This window comes from Accipiter gentilis, chromosome 20 (assembly GCF_929443795.1).
Source record: "Accipiter gentilis chromosome 20, bAccGen1.1, whole genome shotgun sequence".
Lineage (NCBI taxonomy): Eukaryota > Metazoa > Chordata > Aves > Accipitriformes > Accipitridae > Astur > Astur gentilis.
In genome coordinates, this window is record NC_064899.1 from 16,323,437 (window position 1) to 16,341,795 (window position 18,359).

Below are 18,359 nucleotides of genomic sequence, written 5' to 3' on the forward strand. Positions count from 1 at the left end.
CTGAGGGACAGAAATGTATTTTTATATAGTATCTAGGTTACATGGTTGTACTTTGAAAATCCAGCTTCATTCTTGCCTCCGCTTTACGATGCTGTCTAGCATGTTCAGGGGTTAGGGTTCGCCTCAGCTTCTTTGGGCCAGTATTTTTTGTGTTGGATATGGTTTTCCTTTGGCTGGCTCGTTCCTTCTGCTTCAAGGTTGGATGTCTGCTTACTCTGCATTGGGGTTTCCACTTTGATCTACTCATTTCCATTAAAGGCCTGTTGGCTTCAATAAGAGGAATATTATACTGAGGGCCTTTGAAACTGCTTATGAAATACTCTCCTGTCACATGAATGAAAAGTACTGAAGATGTGTCCATGTGAGACTGTGCTAGTGCCATCTGATGTATCAAGCAATATATGTTGAGGTATTGTCTTGTTAAGTATTTTTATTTTTTAAGTTCAGAAATTGATTTATGCCCTTCTTGAGTGTGTTTGTGCAGCTGAATCCTCTTCAGATTTGAAGTCTTTGAGTCCTGTTGACTTGGTGGAGCTATGCCATCAAACGTCAGCTCCTGTATTGGCATCTGTAGTCTCTGGGTATGCCCCATGTGGCTCTATTTGGTCGGCTGACGGATTTGAAGGCCGTTGGCTCGGCCAGTGTCATCAGCTGCCTTTAACAGGCCACTGCCTTTTCACCTGTTATCCCAGTATTGATCTCGGTATTTTGACTAGCAAAACAGTTACTTGTTTAAAAACAAAACTGACATCCAAGTTGTTAAAAACAGCATTGATGAAATATTGTGCTCTTTTTTGGTTTCAGTTTGTATTGCTCCAACTTCTGCCATTATTTTGGTTCGTCTTTATCGACTAGATTGGAGAGCCTTAAACACTTGCTGCTTTCTTCTTGTGAAGGTCCCCATGAACTGTAAACAAGTAACTTGTAGAGCTTTATATTAAGATCTAAATAGGGTGCGTTTAAGCCTCCCACTTTAAGGCATCTGCTCCTGCCTTTGAAACTGTTTTGTGCATCTGTATTAAACCATCTTCAGTTTTCCACCTTTTTTATTATTTGGACAATAATTCTGGATGTGGTATTCAAACATTATTGGGATGAACATAAAATACTTGTAATTCTACTTGTCCTATCTTTTAAATGGTTTTAGTAGTTTGATTTATTTGAAAATAGCTTTTCTTCACAATTTCTGAGTATGTTAACTGTGACAGCCATTGTTCAGACCTCCTTTCAGTGTAAAGTGAAGTAATGCCATTGAGGTCAGTGAAGTTACGCTGAAGCAAGTGGAGATACACTAATTTATTACAGTAGAAGTCTGGTCCCCATCTATAGTTCTTTTGGCTTTAATGGATATCCAGCTTTTATAGCTGTCAGGAGATGACTGAAAACGCAATTGAAGAAAAAACCCACTCTTCTGATGTTCTAAAAAGAGAAAATTGCTTGGAAGGTTCCTCTCTCTTCTTTATTATGTTTCATTCATGAGAATAATTGTGGGTATAATTAAATGTAAATTTTAGATGCAGTCAGATACTTCTGGATCCAAACACAACAGTGATGCCTAAGGAGAAGGAATGATTTAGAAAAGGAAGCTGATGGGAAGCCTGGCACACAATCAGACCCATATGTTATTCTTCACAATTGTTTTCTTTAAGCTGTTTCCAAGATATACAGGGGTGCATAGCAGAGTAGGGCGCAGCATTTGTGCAGCCAAAGGGTCGCAGTGCAAGCCAGGAGTTACATGTGTACAGCTTGTTTTAAGTTACCCAGTGATTCTTGAGTCCTGTCTCTGACAGTCTATTCCCTGGTAGTGGGGGAGGCTGGTGAAAATTTGCTCAAACTTTTTCCACTTGTTCGAGAAGAGCTAATAGGAGAACGGCAGGCTGCTGAAGCACCAACCGCACGCACTGCAGAAGAGCTCTTAAAAATATACTGTTCAACATTTCTCATCACTGCAGTGATTCTCCCAAGGACAGCTCTGACAAGTTTTTCATGTTGTCACAATTCCTTTTGCAAAGGATGGTTAGAGTCTGTTGAAGTCAGTGGAAAGATTTCCATTGAATCCACATGACTTCCTGGCTCTGAGCTGGACAGGTTTGCACCGATAGTCTTTTTGATGGTAGTGTTGTGTGGAAGATTTGTAATGGAAAAGGTTACCTACTGTGAACACAGGAGTTAGAAAACTAGACAAGGCTCGGAAGCATCTTAATTTCTTACTGTCTCTTAGTAGTGGTTTATTTTAGTTTCACTGGCAAGTGCTGGTGTTTGGGAGCCGCCTGGGCTTGCTTGGGAGCTCTGATTCCATCAGCAAGGAATGGTTCTGTGCTTGAAGCACCTCACCCATGTTCAATCAACTAGCAGTGGCTCGCTTTGGTGGCTGAATCCCAAATGCTGGAAGAGCAGCCTTCTGGTGGTATGGATGCAGTAAATTATGTGCAAGACAAAAATAACGACCCTGTTATCAATCTTGGCTTTTTCCCCCACTAGTGTTTTCAGTTCTGGAGTTTTAACTGGAATCCCCAAACTCCCACTTTATCTGTAAGAAAGCATGTCCTCTAACTCCAGGCCATACATCTGTTTTTGTAGTAGCTTGTGCATCTTGCAGTTCCTTCTTAAGACACTGCACTAAGCTTCATGCATTTCTGCTTATAGGAGAGCGCTTCGTACGTTTGTATGGACTTGTGTGCTCATACGCCTCTGTAGCAGAGGATCCTGCTTTCCTTTTGTGCTCTGACATTCGATGGCTGGTGTCATAACACTTACAATAACATCACCCAAAGGCTATGTTCTAATGTATTGACTTTAACAGAAGATTGTGAATAATTAATTCTCACTGTAATACTGCCAGAGTTTTGTCTATCAAAGCTACAAATACCTGTACTGGAAGAAAAACTTTCTCCTTTATGGCATGCCAGTTTCCACCTTCTACTCTATCCTGTGGCGAAGTCGGTCAATGCCTGCTGTTAGAGAGTTATAAAGTGGCTTTGCCATCATGGAATCAGCATTAAAACTTCAGAGTACAGTTATGCAGGAGGGCCAGATAAAGCGTGTGTGTTACTGAAGCTAAATGAGGTGGATTATTCCATGTAACTTCCCTTAGCTGTTCTGAATCTGTATGTCTCATGTCTCTTCAAAATGTGCGATTACTCTGTACTTACTTCATCTTCTTCTCCCCCACAACAGTCAGAATGGGACCTGTACAGTGTCCAGACGCCAGAACACCATCCAGGAGCTTTTGCAAAACTGTTCGGATTGCCTGATGCGAGCTGAGCTCATAGTACAACCCGTGAGTGCTTCTTGTTGTTCTTATCAAAAGTGATTATGAATATTACAGGGAGTGAACGCTGCGTTGTTATCTGGACTTACAGGCTCTGCTTCTTGGTCTCATTTCTCGCCTCTCAGCTGTTTGTGAGAGGCAACTGGGAGCAGAACAGCATACTTCCTTCGTAGGTCTCCCTCTTCTGTCTCCACTCAGTGTTCAGTAAAACTGACTGAAATGCATCCGATTAAGAAAAGGGGGACTTCTTGATTTAAAAAGACCCAACCCACCCTTCAAACAGGTTCTGCTCAGTGTAAACAGCTGTTAATAATGTTATGACCACTTATACTCTCTTAGTGTGTCTTGTAGAATATCATCATCATTTTCTGGGCCGTAATGAACCTGAACCACCATAGGAAACACCTTCATTACCTTTATATTTTATTTTTCCAGGTGATTCCTAAAGAAGTATATGAAAGTAGATTAAAATCTTGTTGACTGTTTCATCCCAAAAGCATACAGATGATTTTTGCTGTATGTTACACTGATATAAACCCATAGTGCCTGGGGGTGGGTTACTCATTGATGCTAGATTCAGCCCTGATGAACATGACTGTGCCAAAGTCAGAGGAGGTGCAGGGTGGTGAAGGCATCCTGCTGTTGAGGCCACTGAGATGCAAAACCTGTTCACAGTTCTGTCAGTAGATGTGATTTAATGCACACTTTTGGACCCTCTGTGGACAGAAAATTCTTTCAGGAATGAACTCTGGGGTTAGCAGTTCATTTCCTTTTCAGAGATACAGCATGTGTGAACATGTTTATATAAAAATCAATGCCAGAGTAAATACTGCCTCTTGTTAAGGATTAATATTATTCCAGTGAAGTTAAAACAAAGTGATGTTTAGTTCCAGCTCGGTGCCACAACATGCATTGCTTACTTGGGGTTTTTTCTTTTCTTTATGAAGGACAAAGTAATGAGGTCCAACATTTTATTTGCAAAATCAAATCACAGCTGGGTTATGTTTTGTTCAGCATGGCTGTGTCAGTGTGGGATGAGATCAAAGAGCCATGTTTTCCTGCTTGAAGCACCATGACTGTGCTGGTCCACTCCACTGAGGGTGCACAGAGAATTTGCCTGGACTTTGGGTGATAAGGTGGGATGCAAGTGTGACAGGGCATGGAGCTGGTCCCAGGCAAACAGGGTGCAGTCTGTGTTTTTGCAGGAGAGAAGGGTCTTAGAACCTCAGGGAAACTTCTGAAAAATCAGGAGCTATATCCACAAACTCCCACTAGGACAGTGTTTGCTTCTCATCCTCTAAACACAAAAGCATAAGGTCTTAAAAACTTAGCACACCGTGTGAAGCCTTGGCTCCACTGAAATAAACATCAGTCAGGATGTGCTGTTCTTTATGGAAAGATTTGGTTGGTACTATGTTTTAATAATTTTCTTTCGTATTTTATTTGTAATTAGGACTTTCCAATGACTGTGGATCCTCTGTTAATTGGCCTTCTGCCAGCTAAAATAGGCAGAGACCTAGCGGTTGAAACCTATCATGCTTCTTAAAAATAATCAGTCCTCATAACATATCTTTTAAAACAACCAAGCTGAAGCTTAGGTGATGAATATTTAATTTAATCTCCCATTTCTTTCTTTTTTATTTTGTTTGTTTTAGGAATTGAAATATGGGGATGGTGTCCAGATTAGAGGGAACAGAGATCTGGAAGAGTGTTTTGCACAGGCAAATGACCAAATGGATATCCTGGATGGGCTGATCAGAGAGATGAGGCAGATGGGCCAGCCCTGTGAGATGTATCAGAAAAGGTATTGCCAGGGAAGGGTTGGGGGAGGGAATGTGGCTGGTGAAAGTGTGTGGTATCTCAAGTGCTCACCTTCCGTGGTGTTGCAGGATGTGACAGATATCAATAAAGTGGAACTAAATCTGTTTGGGTCATGCTAACATGGAGAAGGGCCTTGCAGTAATATATTTCTTACAGAATTTCACACCTTGGTTGTCCCCATGAAATTTTAGTCAGTTTATTTTTTTTTCACAGCCTGTGCTTTCAGCACTTTGTTTTGAATACTTGGTGGTCCAGTGGGAGAGATTAATTGCAGTTTCCATGTTTTCTGGATGTTTTCCTCATAGATGCTAAGTGGCTTCTTCCCTTTCAGGCTGCTTCAACTTCAAGAGCAAATGCGTGCCCTGTACAAAGCCATCAGTGTGCCCCGTGCCAGGAGGGCCAGCTCCAAAGGTGGTGGTTGCTACTCCTCTCAGAGTGGCTCAGGTTGGGATGAGTACACGAAACGTGTCACAAGTGAATGTTTAAACTGGATGAGGCAGCAGAAGGTAAATCTATGGAAAACCAGAGACACTGCTAAGACCTGTTTATGAATTTCACCTCACATGTAGTAATGTTTTGGGTGCCAGCAGAAAATTAAAAGTACACATGAGTGCTCATACATTATTCCACGTTCATCTTTTTTTTTCTTTTTTTTTTTTTTTTTTCCCCCCGAGTATTGTACATATAGTGAGTTTCCACTGAAATATGAACATGGATTTGGGGTCATCTTCTGCAGAGGAAAAAGTGTGGAAGTTAGATTTGAAAGCTAAATGAGACACAGCTGTTAACATAACAAAAGGCATTGGCATGTTTGCCTTAGAGATTATTATGCTTGATATTTCCTTCCTTCCTTCCACAGGTTTCCTTTATGATTCATATTTATTTAACCCTTTACACCGATAGGACCAGCTTCACAGATTTAACCATTGTGCATATTTTACAGTTGTTCTCCCCGTCTAATCTATCCTTATCACAGTGGGAGCCAGAAGGTAGAGCTGATTGCCACAGGACTAGACTTCCGGAAGTCGCTGCCAAAATCCACGTGAAAATGCTGAAGTTGTGATCTGTTGCATTCCCAGAATAAATTTGCCTATGCACAGCCGTTGATGGTGTAACCTGGAGTAGAAAACACATGTTGAGAGCTCATAGTCTGTTTTTGTGCTGCTGAAGTGGGGTGTTTGTGGTTGACAGCCCTTTCTGAGAGGCAGGTAGGGAGGATGGAACAAGGTGGCTGAAGTTATACTTTGCAGACTCCTTGTAAATTGAAATTGCGTTATTTTTATCTCTCTCTATTAGGTGGTTGCTTAGTGATCCTGTCATAGTTATCTGCATATGGTGTTTGCCAGGTGGTTGCTGTGTAAACCAGATGAGGAGGGGAGAGCTCTGTACAGTTCCCATACTTTTATGTGAGTGCTAGTCATAGTCTAGTCTTTCGGTGCCCTCCCATAGCGTGGCATGTTTTAGAGGAAGAAGGGGAAGTGGAGATACACTCCTTCAGTGGTAACTTGTATAAGCATTGTGCCTGGACAGTAACAGCAGATATAATTGCTCTGCACCCACTGTGGGAGAGTAGGCTAATTGTCAGACCTGCCATGGTTTGAGGAGTGATGTTGAACAGACACTGGGCATGCTTCCAGCGATGAAGGACAGTGAACAAGCTGCACCTCCCAAAGATGCCACGTGACACCCTGCTCAGACACCCCTCGCTAAGCACGGGGAGCATAAGCAAGTGCTTTATAGCTGTGTTCCGACACAAAACCTCCTGTGAAAGTAAAAGTCTCTCTCTCCTCTCCACCCCCCCACCCCCCCACCCCCTTTTTCAGTCCCTAAGGCAAAGCTGAGGTGGGGCCAGTAAGCACTTAGCTCCCTGTTGGGCTTTTGAGATACTTTTTTTTTAGGGAAAATTTATTTTTAACTTTCCATCTTGCCTCTTCATCGTGCCTCGCTGTGTCCCATTACCTGCTCACATTGGGGCTAGGATAATGTTTCCCCTAGTAACATGGTGAGATGTGGGAAGAAGGTCTGAGCAGCTGTGGTTTTCTGCCGGTGTTTTTCTGTCTGGATGGTTTGCTGACAGGAGAATCGGGTAGTAGAAGGGTTGGTCAAATTTCCAGTACAGAATTAGGGAAAATGCAGTGAAATCCAGACAGCCTTTTTTTGCATACTGGCAGCCAGCCAGGACTGCCACTGTTGCTACAGTCTCTTTAGACTGCTTAAATATAATGAGGAGGGTCAAAGTCCTGTAACTTTTAAATGGCTGAATGCAAAATGGTTTTGTTTCTTGGATAGTTTTCAACAGTGCCTTTGAACCCCTGCGCTTGAGTGTGGTTCAGGCTTTATTGTCATCTGTTGGCTCTTAGAGATTTAGCTCCAGGCTGGTAATTACTAAATTCGGTCCCAACCCAAGATTAAGATACCTGTTTCTTTACTGTGTGCGTGCGCAGACAGGCATTCAGACAGAAACGGAGTGTGTCTTTAGAGCGTAAAAGAGGATTTGGAGTTTGAGGAGCTGAATTGTGATTACTGTGGCTTTTAATATTTAAAAATAATGAAACAAAGAACTGCAGTCAGGTAGTTTTTGAGTTAGTAATTATCCAGGTGTATAACTGTTTTTCAAAGGCTGTTTCTAGAGATTTTCACTTGCCAACCTACAATAAATGTTGCCAAAATGCAAGACAACACATTCTATAATAATTTCAGTTTTACGTTCTGTTTTTTTCATTTAGTTTGACTGCATTTAACTGAAGTTATTGGAGTTTATGTGAACATAATTAAGATGGAAATGTACTGTACTGGGCTACAGAACTTGGGACTAGGTGTTTTCACATGAATTGCATGAATAGCATTGTTTGTTAAAGTAATAATTTGTTTTCAGAGTGATAAGAATGTAACTATACTGTAGAACATAAACGAACAGTTTGGTCCAAAGAAAACAGATGAAAATACACTACTGAGTGTGCTTCATCTAGTCTAATTTTAAGCAACTTAAATGTTTTTCCTACTTTGTTTCTTCTACTTTGGAAGCCTGTCACACCGTTTAAGTGATGACAATTTTAAGAAATTGTAACCCCCTATTCTGAACTTCCCTTTGTTCAGTTTTGCTCTCTGCTGCAGAGTTGTGTTTCCTTCAGTTCAATTCCTTTATGCTCTGATTTAGATAATAAAGTTGGAAATGAAAGTACAAATACCGTGTCTTTCTCCTAGGCTGAAATGGAGCTAGTGAAATGGGGGTTTGATGCAGCGTCCATTGAGCAACAAATTGGTGACCACAGAAGAACTCACAATGCCATTGGAGACTATCGCTGGCACCTGGACAAAGTCAAAACAGATCTGGTAATTACTGTCTTCCCTTACAGGTTGCTTGGTGTAAATTTATACTATTGACTTGCTGCTGTTCCACTACAAAAAAGAATGCTGAATAGTTCAGCTTCTTTTCAGAAAGCACTGGTGTCATGATAGCAATCACTTTCAACCCCAATATTTATTATTTCGTGATTATTTTGTGTTCCACTTCTTTCCCTAGTATTTTAAAAATTTAGTAGGTATTTAACACTTTGTTGTAGTGTACCAAGGCTGGCAAATAAATATTGCAACATTTTTTGTGATAAGAATGGCTAAGAATGATTATTCTCGCTTTCTGTCTAGGTACATTAAAACAAGAAAGTGAAAGGATAAAGTGGGTGCTTAGTACAGCCTTAAGTAATGAGGAAATTTCTGTGAAAAATGCCCAAATTCTGGGCTGAGCTTAGAGCTTTTCTTAGGTGTGGATTTTTTGTTTTCTTTTTCTTTTTTTGCCCCTCTGAGGCTTCTGTTTCCCTCTGGATTTTGTGATTGGAATAAAGAAGTTGCTGGAATAAGGAAGTCATTGAAAATGCAGTGGTTAACTTCCTCTCCTATCAGCCCAGCAGCTAGGTATAGGAGAGAGCAGGCTTACTTCATTCCCTTTCTTCTTTTCTGTTAGTTGCTCACACAGACAGGATGAGAGAGTTGGATCTAAAGAAAAGGCACTCCGTTCTGGAGCTCTGATCTCTTAGCCAAGCTGAAGAGTGGAAGGGGTGTTATTCCCTTTTTGCTTCTTCAAATAGGAAAAGTGATAGTCTGGCCTTATGGAATACCAGTTCCAAGGTTGTGCAGATTCCCAGTCATAGGAACAGGAAAAAAATTGGAGCCTCCTGCTCACATCATAGTTTATACTACTTCATAATCTCCAAAGCTAGCTCTAGGACTAGCTGGTTCCCCACAGCTGTCTAGGAGTTTGGTACAGAAAGAGATCCAGTTTGGGGAGCTGTGTTGGTATTACAGGGGTTATGTGCAATCTTGCTTATATACTAAGCATCCCTGAGGGAAGTAAGTTTGTCCAAGCCTTGGCTTTATACTTCTTGTGGTCCTCCAGTTGTGCAGATCTGCTACTCACCTATGTCTGTTGCAGGCATTTGCAGGTTACCACCTGTAGTTACAACATTATGATATGACACTGTAAAGGAAGTATCAGCAAATAGGCAAATTGTAAAAGGCTCACTAAATATTTGCTGTCTCTGTTTCAGCGGGAGAAGGCTGCAGTTCATCAGCTGGAGGAAGAATATGAAGGACTGCTGGTGAGCATGAGATGTTGTTAATTTCTGATACCCTCTATGATGAATGCTCTTTCTGCTTTATTAACACTGGTGTTACAGTCAAGGGACACTTCGGGTTTCAACAGAGTGACAGATGCATATTTAAATAATTCTGTTCAGCAGTAAACTGTCAGTGTTTTGTAGTTTCTGTAAGGTTCAGTTTGAGTCATGAACTTGAGATTAATTCATTACCTCATGTATAATCGACTTACCCTCACGAGGAAGTTTCTAGTTTGCACCTGGTGAAGGGAATTGGTCACTAAGCTGGTGAAGAGTAGAGCTCTACCTCATTAATGGGAGTAAATGTAGCAATGAAGTTAGTCTATATAAGAAGCTTAAAAAGTTACTCAAAGGTGGGATTACAATCAAATTTGGTGTAGGGCTGTGCACCTTCCCTCTTTTGGATCTTCATGTAAAATACAGTGAGAATCTTGTGCAAATGGTAGATTTAACCCTTGGGATTGGAAGCTGATTCCTGTACAGCTTCAAGCAACAGGATGTGTATTAAGATGTGAGGGTGGAGAAGGAATCTTTTCATCAAGTGTCATCTGTGCAAAAGGTGCTACAACATCAAGGATGTACTATGAGCAGCAAATGCAAGTAGAAGTGATGTTAAATGTTCGGGTGTTTTTTGTATTTTTCCCCATGCCTTTTTGCTTGCCTGCCTACGTGTCTGCTACACTTGTGTTTGGAATAACTTTCAGAAGCTGCTGACTTGAGGTTCCCATTGTTCTATAAATCCAGACACATTGTCCACTGTCCATTGCCAGCAGGTTTCATGCCTCTATAAACGCAGGCGCATTATCTGCTGTCCATTGCCAACAGGTTTTATAGATGTGTGATTTTTACCGTTATTTTAGTTTTCAAAAAAAAGAAAGGACATGCTGTGCTCTTGGCTTCCCCTTCTGCACCCAGCAAAGGCATTTCTGTGTTTATGGCTTCTAATTTCTGGAATTCCTTGCAGAAATACTCCTTTGAAAGAATGGATCAGCTCCGTCAATTCCAGAACCTCATCCAAGCCACCAGCAGAGAGATCATGTGGATTAATGACTGTGAGGAAGAAGAGCTTCTCTATGATTGGAGTGACAGGAACACTGACATCGCCAGGAAGCAGGAGGCCTTCTCTGTAAGACAGCTCAACCTCCCCATGCTTTCCATGGGTCCTCTTTTGGGATAGTGAGGGAGGAACAGCCTGGCTCTGAGGGACTGATCACAGGACAGCTGTTTCTTCATTGTTTTGAAGTTTCTGGGGATTTTTATCCACACTTTCAGATTAAGTACTGCGTGACAACCTTTTGAGTCAAGATTGGACATCTATTGGAAGATTGTGGTCCCATTCAACCAGTTGTCATGGTTTCTTTTGACCTTGGAAGCTGGCCTTATCAGTGCAGTCCACTGTGGACTATTAATGACATATAGGTTGTACATGCTGTTGGCATGCTAAACTAAGGGACTTGAATCAAGTGGTTTAATTCTCCCTGTTAGGACTATATAGGAGTTAGAGGGTCCCCATGTTTGGCCCCAGTGTCTGTCATCAGGAAGTAAAGCTATACCAGAGGGAACTGGTCTCTTCCTCTGATGGTTTTGCCAGCAGCATGTTGAGCACATGGCCAGAGGTAGTTTGCACTGCTCCTTGTCTTCTGTGGGTACGTAGGGAAACTGAGCATGTGCATTTCTTTAACCAATATTGGTGCTGATCTCCAAATTGAAAAATGAATGAAAGTTCACACTACTGAGGAGGTACCTTTTTTTTTAGTTCAGCTATTCTGGATGTTGCAAGATGCAGTCGTTTTTGCTTCCATCATTCCTAGGAAAGGCAGAACTTTTGCCGCTTTGCTATGTGAAGCGGTAAGCCTAGAGACTAGAACTGAGATGATTGTACCTTCTTTGATTCTGCTGTCTTCATAATTAACTTCAGTACACTGAATAGAAATATGTAGTGTTAGCAGGATAATTTTACATTATCACAACTACCTGGAAAATTTTAAGTAAATCATCCTGTGCTGTGTACATTTGGGGGGTTGTTTAATGCTGTGTTTTGGTTGTTTAGAAACGCATGAGTGAACTGGAGCTTAAAGAAAAAGAACTCAATAAGCTAAAGCAAGAAAGTGACCAACTAGTGCTCAACCAGCACCCTGCTTCAGACAAAATTGAGGTGAGTTAGACTTTGTGTGATTTCACTTGCTCCTTTCGTTGCTATGTGGCAAAAGTTCTCAGTGAAAGTCTGCAAATGAAATGCTGCGTTTGGACCTGAGAAAGGTTTGCCTGCCAAAAAGTATGTCCGTCTTTATACAGCTATATGAGATGCTCTAATAAATGTTACTACCTTCCTCTACAAACCTGGCCGCAAGAACTGCAGGCTTCTTAAGAGCTATTGGGAGAGCTCTCATTGCTATCAAATTTGATGATAGATGCCTGTAAAAATTAATATGAGGCTTAGGGAGTTGTCTGAGTGTATTGAAATTGCTGTTATCTCGTTTGAGTTGCCTACAGTGTAGCAGAATCTATGGTGGGAAGGCATGTCATTGCTCTTCTGCTATTTTAGTAGGCATGTTTTGAAGAAAGCCACACCCTTTATTGAGGCTTTATATTTAATCCAGGTGCAAATACTTTCTGCAGCTGAAATTCGTAGTGCATTTCTACAGCTTAGCCAAGACATTTTTGCTTTCACAGCTTGGTGTACATTTGTCTTTCAATTACAAAGGCTGCAACAATTTGGAAAATCTCATTTTATTAGGAAATGTTGTAGTTCTTATAGTTTTAGGAGTGCATAAGAATCCTGAAACTAAAAGAAGCTAATGGGAAAACAGAGTCTTTTCTGCTTTTCAGTGTATTTACTTTGTTAACTGTTACCATGTTGTGTGAAATCACCATTCATATTTTTTCTATGGTCAGTTTCTGTCTTAAAGGAAAGATCCTTTTAAGGTCCAGCAGTGAAGTAAAAGTTGGGTGTAATTTTCTAAAGAATATACATGAGGACTACTTGAGAAGTTTGAATTTAAAAATAACCATCATAAAAAATCATGCTTGATAATGTTCCTTGGAAGGAGAACATGACAATTTGCAATTGAAATATTTTATTTGCACTACTGTTTGTGCTTTTCACCCCTTTTTGTTCATGCACTTCAGGCTTTATGCTGATCAAACAAAATTCAAGTCACGAACAAATTTCTCTCTTCATTCCACAACCAGTTATTTAACTCATTTCAGTTAGGTAGATCTTAGAAGTTGGGGAACTATTTGCATGAGTTACATTATTCTGGTGTGCATGAAATTGTTTCAGCAGATTTTTTCTTTTGCATTTATGTGGAGCATAAATAGTTTTGCCTGAGTCTAGATATGGGAGAGATCAGTGTGGTGGTTTGAGTTCTGTATACTACTATTTTTGTTAGGCCTACATGGATACATTACAAACTCAGTGGAGCTGGATTCTTCAGATCACCAAATGCATTGATGTTCATCTGAAAGAGAATGCAGCTTACTTTCAGGTGAGTAGTGATGTGGAAGCTTCATGGCACTTTTGTTAAAAGTGTGAATCCCATCACAGATATTTTTTTTTTCCTGTACCAACATCTTTCTAAATCCATACACAATTATGCATAACGCACTGTCACCATGTTGTAAATGGTACCATTCTGCTAGATGTGAACTGGGATTTCTCATGACAGGAACCCACTGATTTTTAGCAGACATTTCTAAGAGCTGTGTACAACTGAAATCACAATTTTTCTCCTGTAGTTCTTTGAAGAGGCGCAAGCCACAGAGTGCTACCTGAAGAACTTACAAGACTCCATCAGAAAGAAGTTCATCTGTGATAAAAGCATGTCACTGCAATCTTTGCTGGAGCAGATCAAAGAGCTGGAGGTACTGTCACACCCACCTAACAGGTTATGTTCTACTTTCCTTGGAAATCAGTTGCCCTTTTCAGATACCAAATGTAAAGCCAGGTGTACTGCAATGTTTATAAACAGTACTGTATGAACGTGAAACCATAATGGTATATTCCTGCCCATTTCTTAGGAAAGCCTACCTAACTATCCACAAATGGATCAGTGTTATTTTAATTTGTGTAATACCGTTTGTGAACTCTGATTTCTTTTTAAATCTGGAACGAGCCCAACATATTCCTGAGTTTCTGACATGCTAACAAATTACAAAAAATTAAAAAAAGAGAGACTTTAATTCATAGGTGGTAGAATAGATTTTGCCTCAAAGGATAAGTGCATTTAGTAAATAATTCATCATGTTGCTATATCACTGTAGTCTCTTTGAAAGGCCTTAGTTAGACAAAAAAGCTGGAGTTATTTGCTCATCATGAATTAGGTACTACAATTCCAAATTGAATATACTGGAGGAAAAAATGTTGGTGATGTAAAAGGGCAATTGATGAAGTCAGGTTTGAGAGTGTAGTTACTACTTTTTTTCAGTTAGCATTCATGTTGTAATAGATTCTTTCTGTTTATTGCTGTGTTTCTTACACATCACTTTAACCACATTGCAGATCCGTATGAAAAACCTGCTTTGCAAGTTTTGCAAACTTTGCAGCTTGCCAGAGTTGCAAAGATACTTTGATGTTTCTTTTCTCTTTTTTTAAAACTGCAATTTTACATGGTAGGCCAAAGACTCATCCCACTGGAGCTAAAGGAAGCTTTGCCTACTGTGGGCTCCAGATGTATCCCTCTCTTAATAAAACAGTGGGAACTAGATGTGGCTTCTTTTTAGAATTAATTTTTAACATACAATTAATCTTTGCAGAATGAACGAGAGAGAATTCTTGAATACAAGAGGCAAGTGCAGAGTTTGGTGAATAAATCCAAGAAGATCGTGCAGCTGAAGCCACGTAACCCAGACTACCGGAGTAGTAAGCCTATTATCCTCAAGGCTCTGTGTGACTACAAACAGGATCTGGTATTGTATCCCTTTTTGGCTGAGAATGAACATCGAGTAAACTAGAACGTGGCAAATGATTTAGTAAACAAACTGTTGAGCTGATAGGTATAGCCCCTTTGTCTGCTTTTGGTCAGCATTTAAATTTCTTTGACAAAAAAGCTCTGACTTGCTTGCAATTATGAATAAACAAGCTAGGTTCTGGTTGGTTAGTAAGTCTAGTCAAAATTACTAATATTAGCCCATTAAATAGTATTAATACTCATAGTTCAAATTAGCACAGAAAAAGTCTCATTGGTAATAGGGTTAAAATTGTTATACAGATGCTTCCCAGCATCTACACCTTTTTTTTTGGTGATTGCTTACCCTTCCAGTGTCCCTCTGGGTCCTTAGGTCAACACTTCATCTAACAAAAGGTGAGGAATGTACAGTGAGTCATTGGTATACCCAGTTTTTTGCTGGATGGAGTATGAAATCATTGATGGTGGTTTTTCTTCCTCCTCAGTACTGGGGCTGCTTGGGTTTATTTCTATATTTTTTCTTAACACTAGGCTTAGATGCGTTTTCTGCTTACGTGCTCTTTCTCTTCACTGATTCCCAATTACCCAATTATTTTGTTCTGTTATCTGTAAAACTTGTTTTACCTGATTTGCTAGGTTGCATTCCTGTAGTGACCAGTAATTGGCCACTCTGATTTGTGTTTACGATCTGGGGTTTCTGCTATCTACTCTGTGTCTGTGTTCTTCCATACCACATTTTATTCCAGAGACACAGAAGTTCAGCCCACACAGAGCAACTACTTGTTGTTACTATAAGCAAAACTAAACAAATTTAGGCAATGGTCCTGACTGCTTGGCAATTGCTCTTACTTTAAGCAAGCTAAATTCTGCTGAGATGAAGGTAAGCCCAGACAAGTCTGGAGCCCCTGCATGCTCAGATCAATGCAAAGCCTGTGGCCTTTTACTAGTTACGTCAAAAACTGTATTTGCTGGCTGCAGAAGTGTGATGCAGATAGAATCCTGTCAGGATAAATGATAGGAGGAGCCTTCCCTCTTGGATGTGAGTAGGTTGTAACCTGCACCATGGGTACACCCATGGCTGTATTGTGTCAGGATTTCTGGCAGCTGGGGCTGGTGGATCGAGCTCTGCTGTGCTCACTCCCAGTCCTTTTGCAAATATGGATGCAGCACTAAGCATCCTTAGGCCTCCAGCTCACATACATACAGGAATATGTATCCAGCTCTACAGTCACACATGGTTGCATAGCTTATTGTGGCCATGTGTCACGCTCAGTCTTTGATATCTCTCATGGCAAGCCCCAGGTCTGATGATCAACTGGACTGGCAACTGCTCAGAGTGTTCTGTGGCTCCCCCTTGGTTTTCTTGGGTTTTCTTGACATGGAAACTGGATTCAGGGAGAAGGGGTTGATCTGTACTGATTTCTTGCCCAGTGTGAAGCCAAGATGCACACCCAGACCTGGCAGCTGGGAAGCACTCCCACTTCTGTGATCTAGATGCATCTTCCTTGTCTGTCTCTCCTAGAAGCCCCATCTTACTTAACTAAAGAAAAAAAATGTCGTTCTGCATTCCTTACAGAAAACAGTACGCAAAGGAGATGAATGTATCCTGAAGGACAATAATGAGCGCAGCAAGTGGCTGGTGACTGGCCCTGGAGGAGTAGATATGCTGGTGCCATCTGTTAGTCTTATCATCCCACCTCCCAATCCGTTAGCAGTGGATCTTGCTACCAAGTGAGTTGCTGCCTGGGTTTGGACACCTGCCACTGGGAGTAGATAGAATAGTTTACTCAAAATAGCAACCAATCACAAAATCTGGTCTGTGCCTTGATCAGAGTGCCCCCTCACCCTATAAGGGTGGGGGATTAAGGACTAGACCCTTGATTTGAGGAAACTCACTTCAGTGAAGCTTGCTGAGATCTGGGTTGGGATCTAAAAATATTTAAAATTTAACTTCTACAAGGTTTTTCCTCATCTCTAATAACGAAAGTAATGGATAAATTAATTTCCAAGATCTTTTTTCAAGTAGAGAGCAAGCCTTAACACACTCCACATCCGGTGGATGTTTCTTTGAATGTTTTGTAGCTATGCTGCAAGGACAGGCACGTTTTGACCATGTAATTTCTTTTCTCATCTCAGAATTGAGCAATACTATGAAGCTATTTTAGCTTTGTGGAACCAGCTGTATATCAACATGAAGAGCCTGGTATCTTGGCATTATTGCATGATCGACATTGAGAAAATCAGGGCAATGACTATTGCCAAGGTAAGAATCCAGCTGGCCTTACCCATAGACCAGGGACATCCATGACCTGCCCTCTGCTGTCCCAAACAGTGCTTGCTGTGTCCTGTGCAGATGTATGTCCTGCAAAACCCTGGGCCTTCCTTTTGCTGGGTTGCACAAACGGCTATATGTGGAAGTTGTGGTTTTATTAAAGTAGAGGAAATATGCTTTCCCATTCAGATATGGTATGGATAAACAGGAAGATTAGTTGAGGGATTTTATTACATACTTGCTGTACTTGTTCCCACTATGCAAGGGAATGGGTAGACAGAGTAAGATGTATAATTTCTTAAGTTATGAAATGATTACAACAAGAACAGATTAGCTCAAATGCCACTTTTAGCACTGTACTTTTAGAGGCAGCCCGGTTAGATTTTATTCTAAAATGTGATTCCTTTGTTGTTGTTTTTTTAATATAGTTGTATTTGTTCCTTAATGACTAATTAGTCATAAACCTTCCTCAATTGTTGCTTCTTCCAAAATTTTCTTCTCCCTCAATTCAGCTGAAAACAATGCGTAAGGAAGATTACCAGAAAATAATAACTGACCTGGAGATCCATTATCAAGAATTCCTCAGGAACAGCCAAGGCTCAGAGATGTTTGGTGATGAAGACAAACGAAAGATCCAGACTCAGTTCACTGATGCTCAGAAGCACTACCAAACCTTGATTATACAACTGCCCAGTCAGTCACGGCAGCCACAAACAGGTTTGTCGTCCTCCTGTTTTTTGTGGAGATTGGACTGCTGGAGTTCCTTTGTTCAGATGGTGATGTATTCTTTCCATGTGAAAATGTTCTCCTAAACTTATGAATGGAAACCTTTTTGAGAATTGTACTGCTGTCTCCCAACATAACAAAACTGGCCATGCACAGGGAAGAGTATGTTTTGTTCTTCCTTCCTTTGGTGTGAACCTGGGAATAGTCCTCCGAAGTTTGTGGAACTTGCTGGGAAAATGAGAGGAATTTAGTCCATCTGATATGTTTTCAGTTATTAGGAAGCAAAATCTCACTGCTGCATTTGAGGAAGCAGGTTTATCTTTTTGTGAAGGAGGTATTTCATTCCTTGAAACAGCTGCGTAAGGGCCCAAATCTTCCTGTTCTTAGTTCTGCAGATCAATTCAGTGCTTAGGTCACTTGGGCACTACATTGGCTTTCTATATGTAGTGCTCAGTTCTCTGGCAGTTGACATTTACCCAATTTGTTTTACAGTTGTCCCAACTGAGAGCTGTCCTGTGGGTTCCTCAAACACCATTATTGTTAATGAGAGAAACCGAGAACATGAGAAGCAGGAGGCCTGGCTGCTGATGGAGCTTCAGAAGCTTCGGCGTCAGATCGAAGCTTCTGAGATTCAGATGGTTCAAAGAGCTCCTCTTGGAGTGGATCAAGGGGCTGTGCATGACTTTTCAGTCAGAATAAAGGATTTAGAGGTAACTGTGGATGTTTTCTTTGAGCATCTTAAGTTCAGT

General features: G+C 40.8%; 1 protein-coding gene across 3 annotated transcripts in view; it reads left to right on the forward strand.

Moving 5' to 3' along the window:
- The window catches only part of DSP (desmoplakin), a 39,769-nt gene that overhangs the window by 6,511 nt on the left and 14,899 nt on the right, over positions 1-18,359 (forward strand). For all 3 annotated transcript variants that reach the window (XM_049823992.1, XM_049823994.1, XM_049823993.1), the window contains exons 2-15: positions 3,178-3,280; positions 4,927-5,075; positions 5,424-5,598; positions 8,297-8,425; positions 9,637-9,687; positions 10,670-10,831; positions 11,756-11,860; positions 13,098-13,193; positions 13,444-13,569; positions 14,461-14,613; positions 16,189-16,343; positions 16,749-16,875; positions 17,397-17,601; positions 18,103-18,320. In XM_049823992.1, coding sequence (XP_049679949.1) covers positions 3,178-3,280; positions 4,927-5,075; positions 5,424-5,598; positions 8,297-8,425; positions 9,637-9,687; positions 10,670-10,831; positions 11,756-11,860; positions 13,098-13,193; positions 13,444-13,569; positions 14,461-14,613; positions 16,189-16,343; positions 16,749-16,875; positions 17,397-17,601; positions 18,103-18,320 — 1,954 coding nt within the window. The remainder of the gene's footprint in view (positions 1-3,177; positions 3,281-4,926; positions 5,076-5,423; positions 5,599-8,296; positions 8,426-9,636; positions 9,688-10,669; positions 10,832-11,755; positions 11,861-13,097; positions 13,194-13,443; positions 13,570-14,460; positions 14,614-16,188; positions 16,344-16,748; positions 16,876-17,396; positions 17,602-18,102; positions 18,321-18,359) is intronic.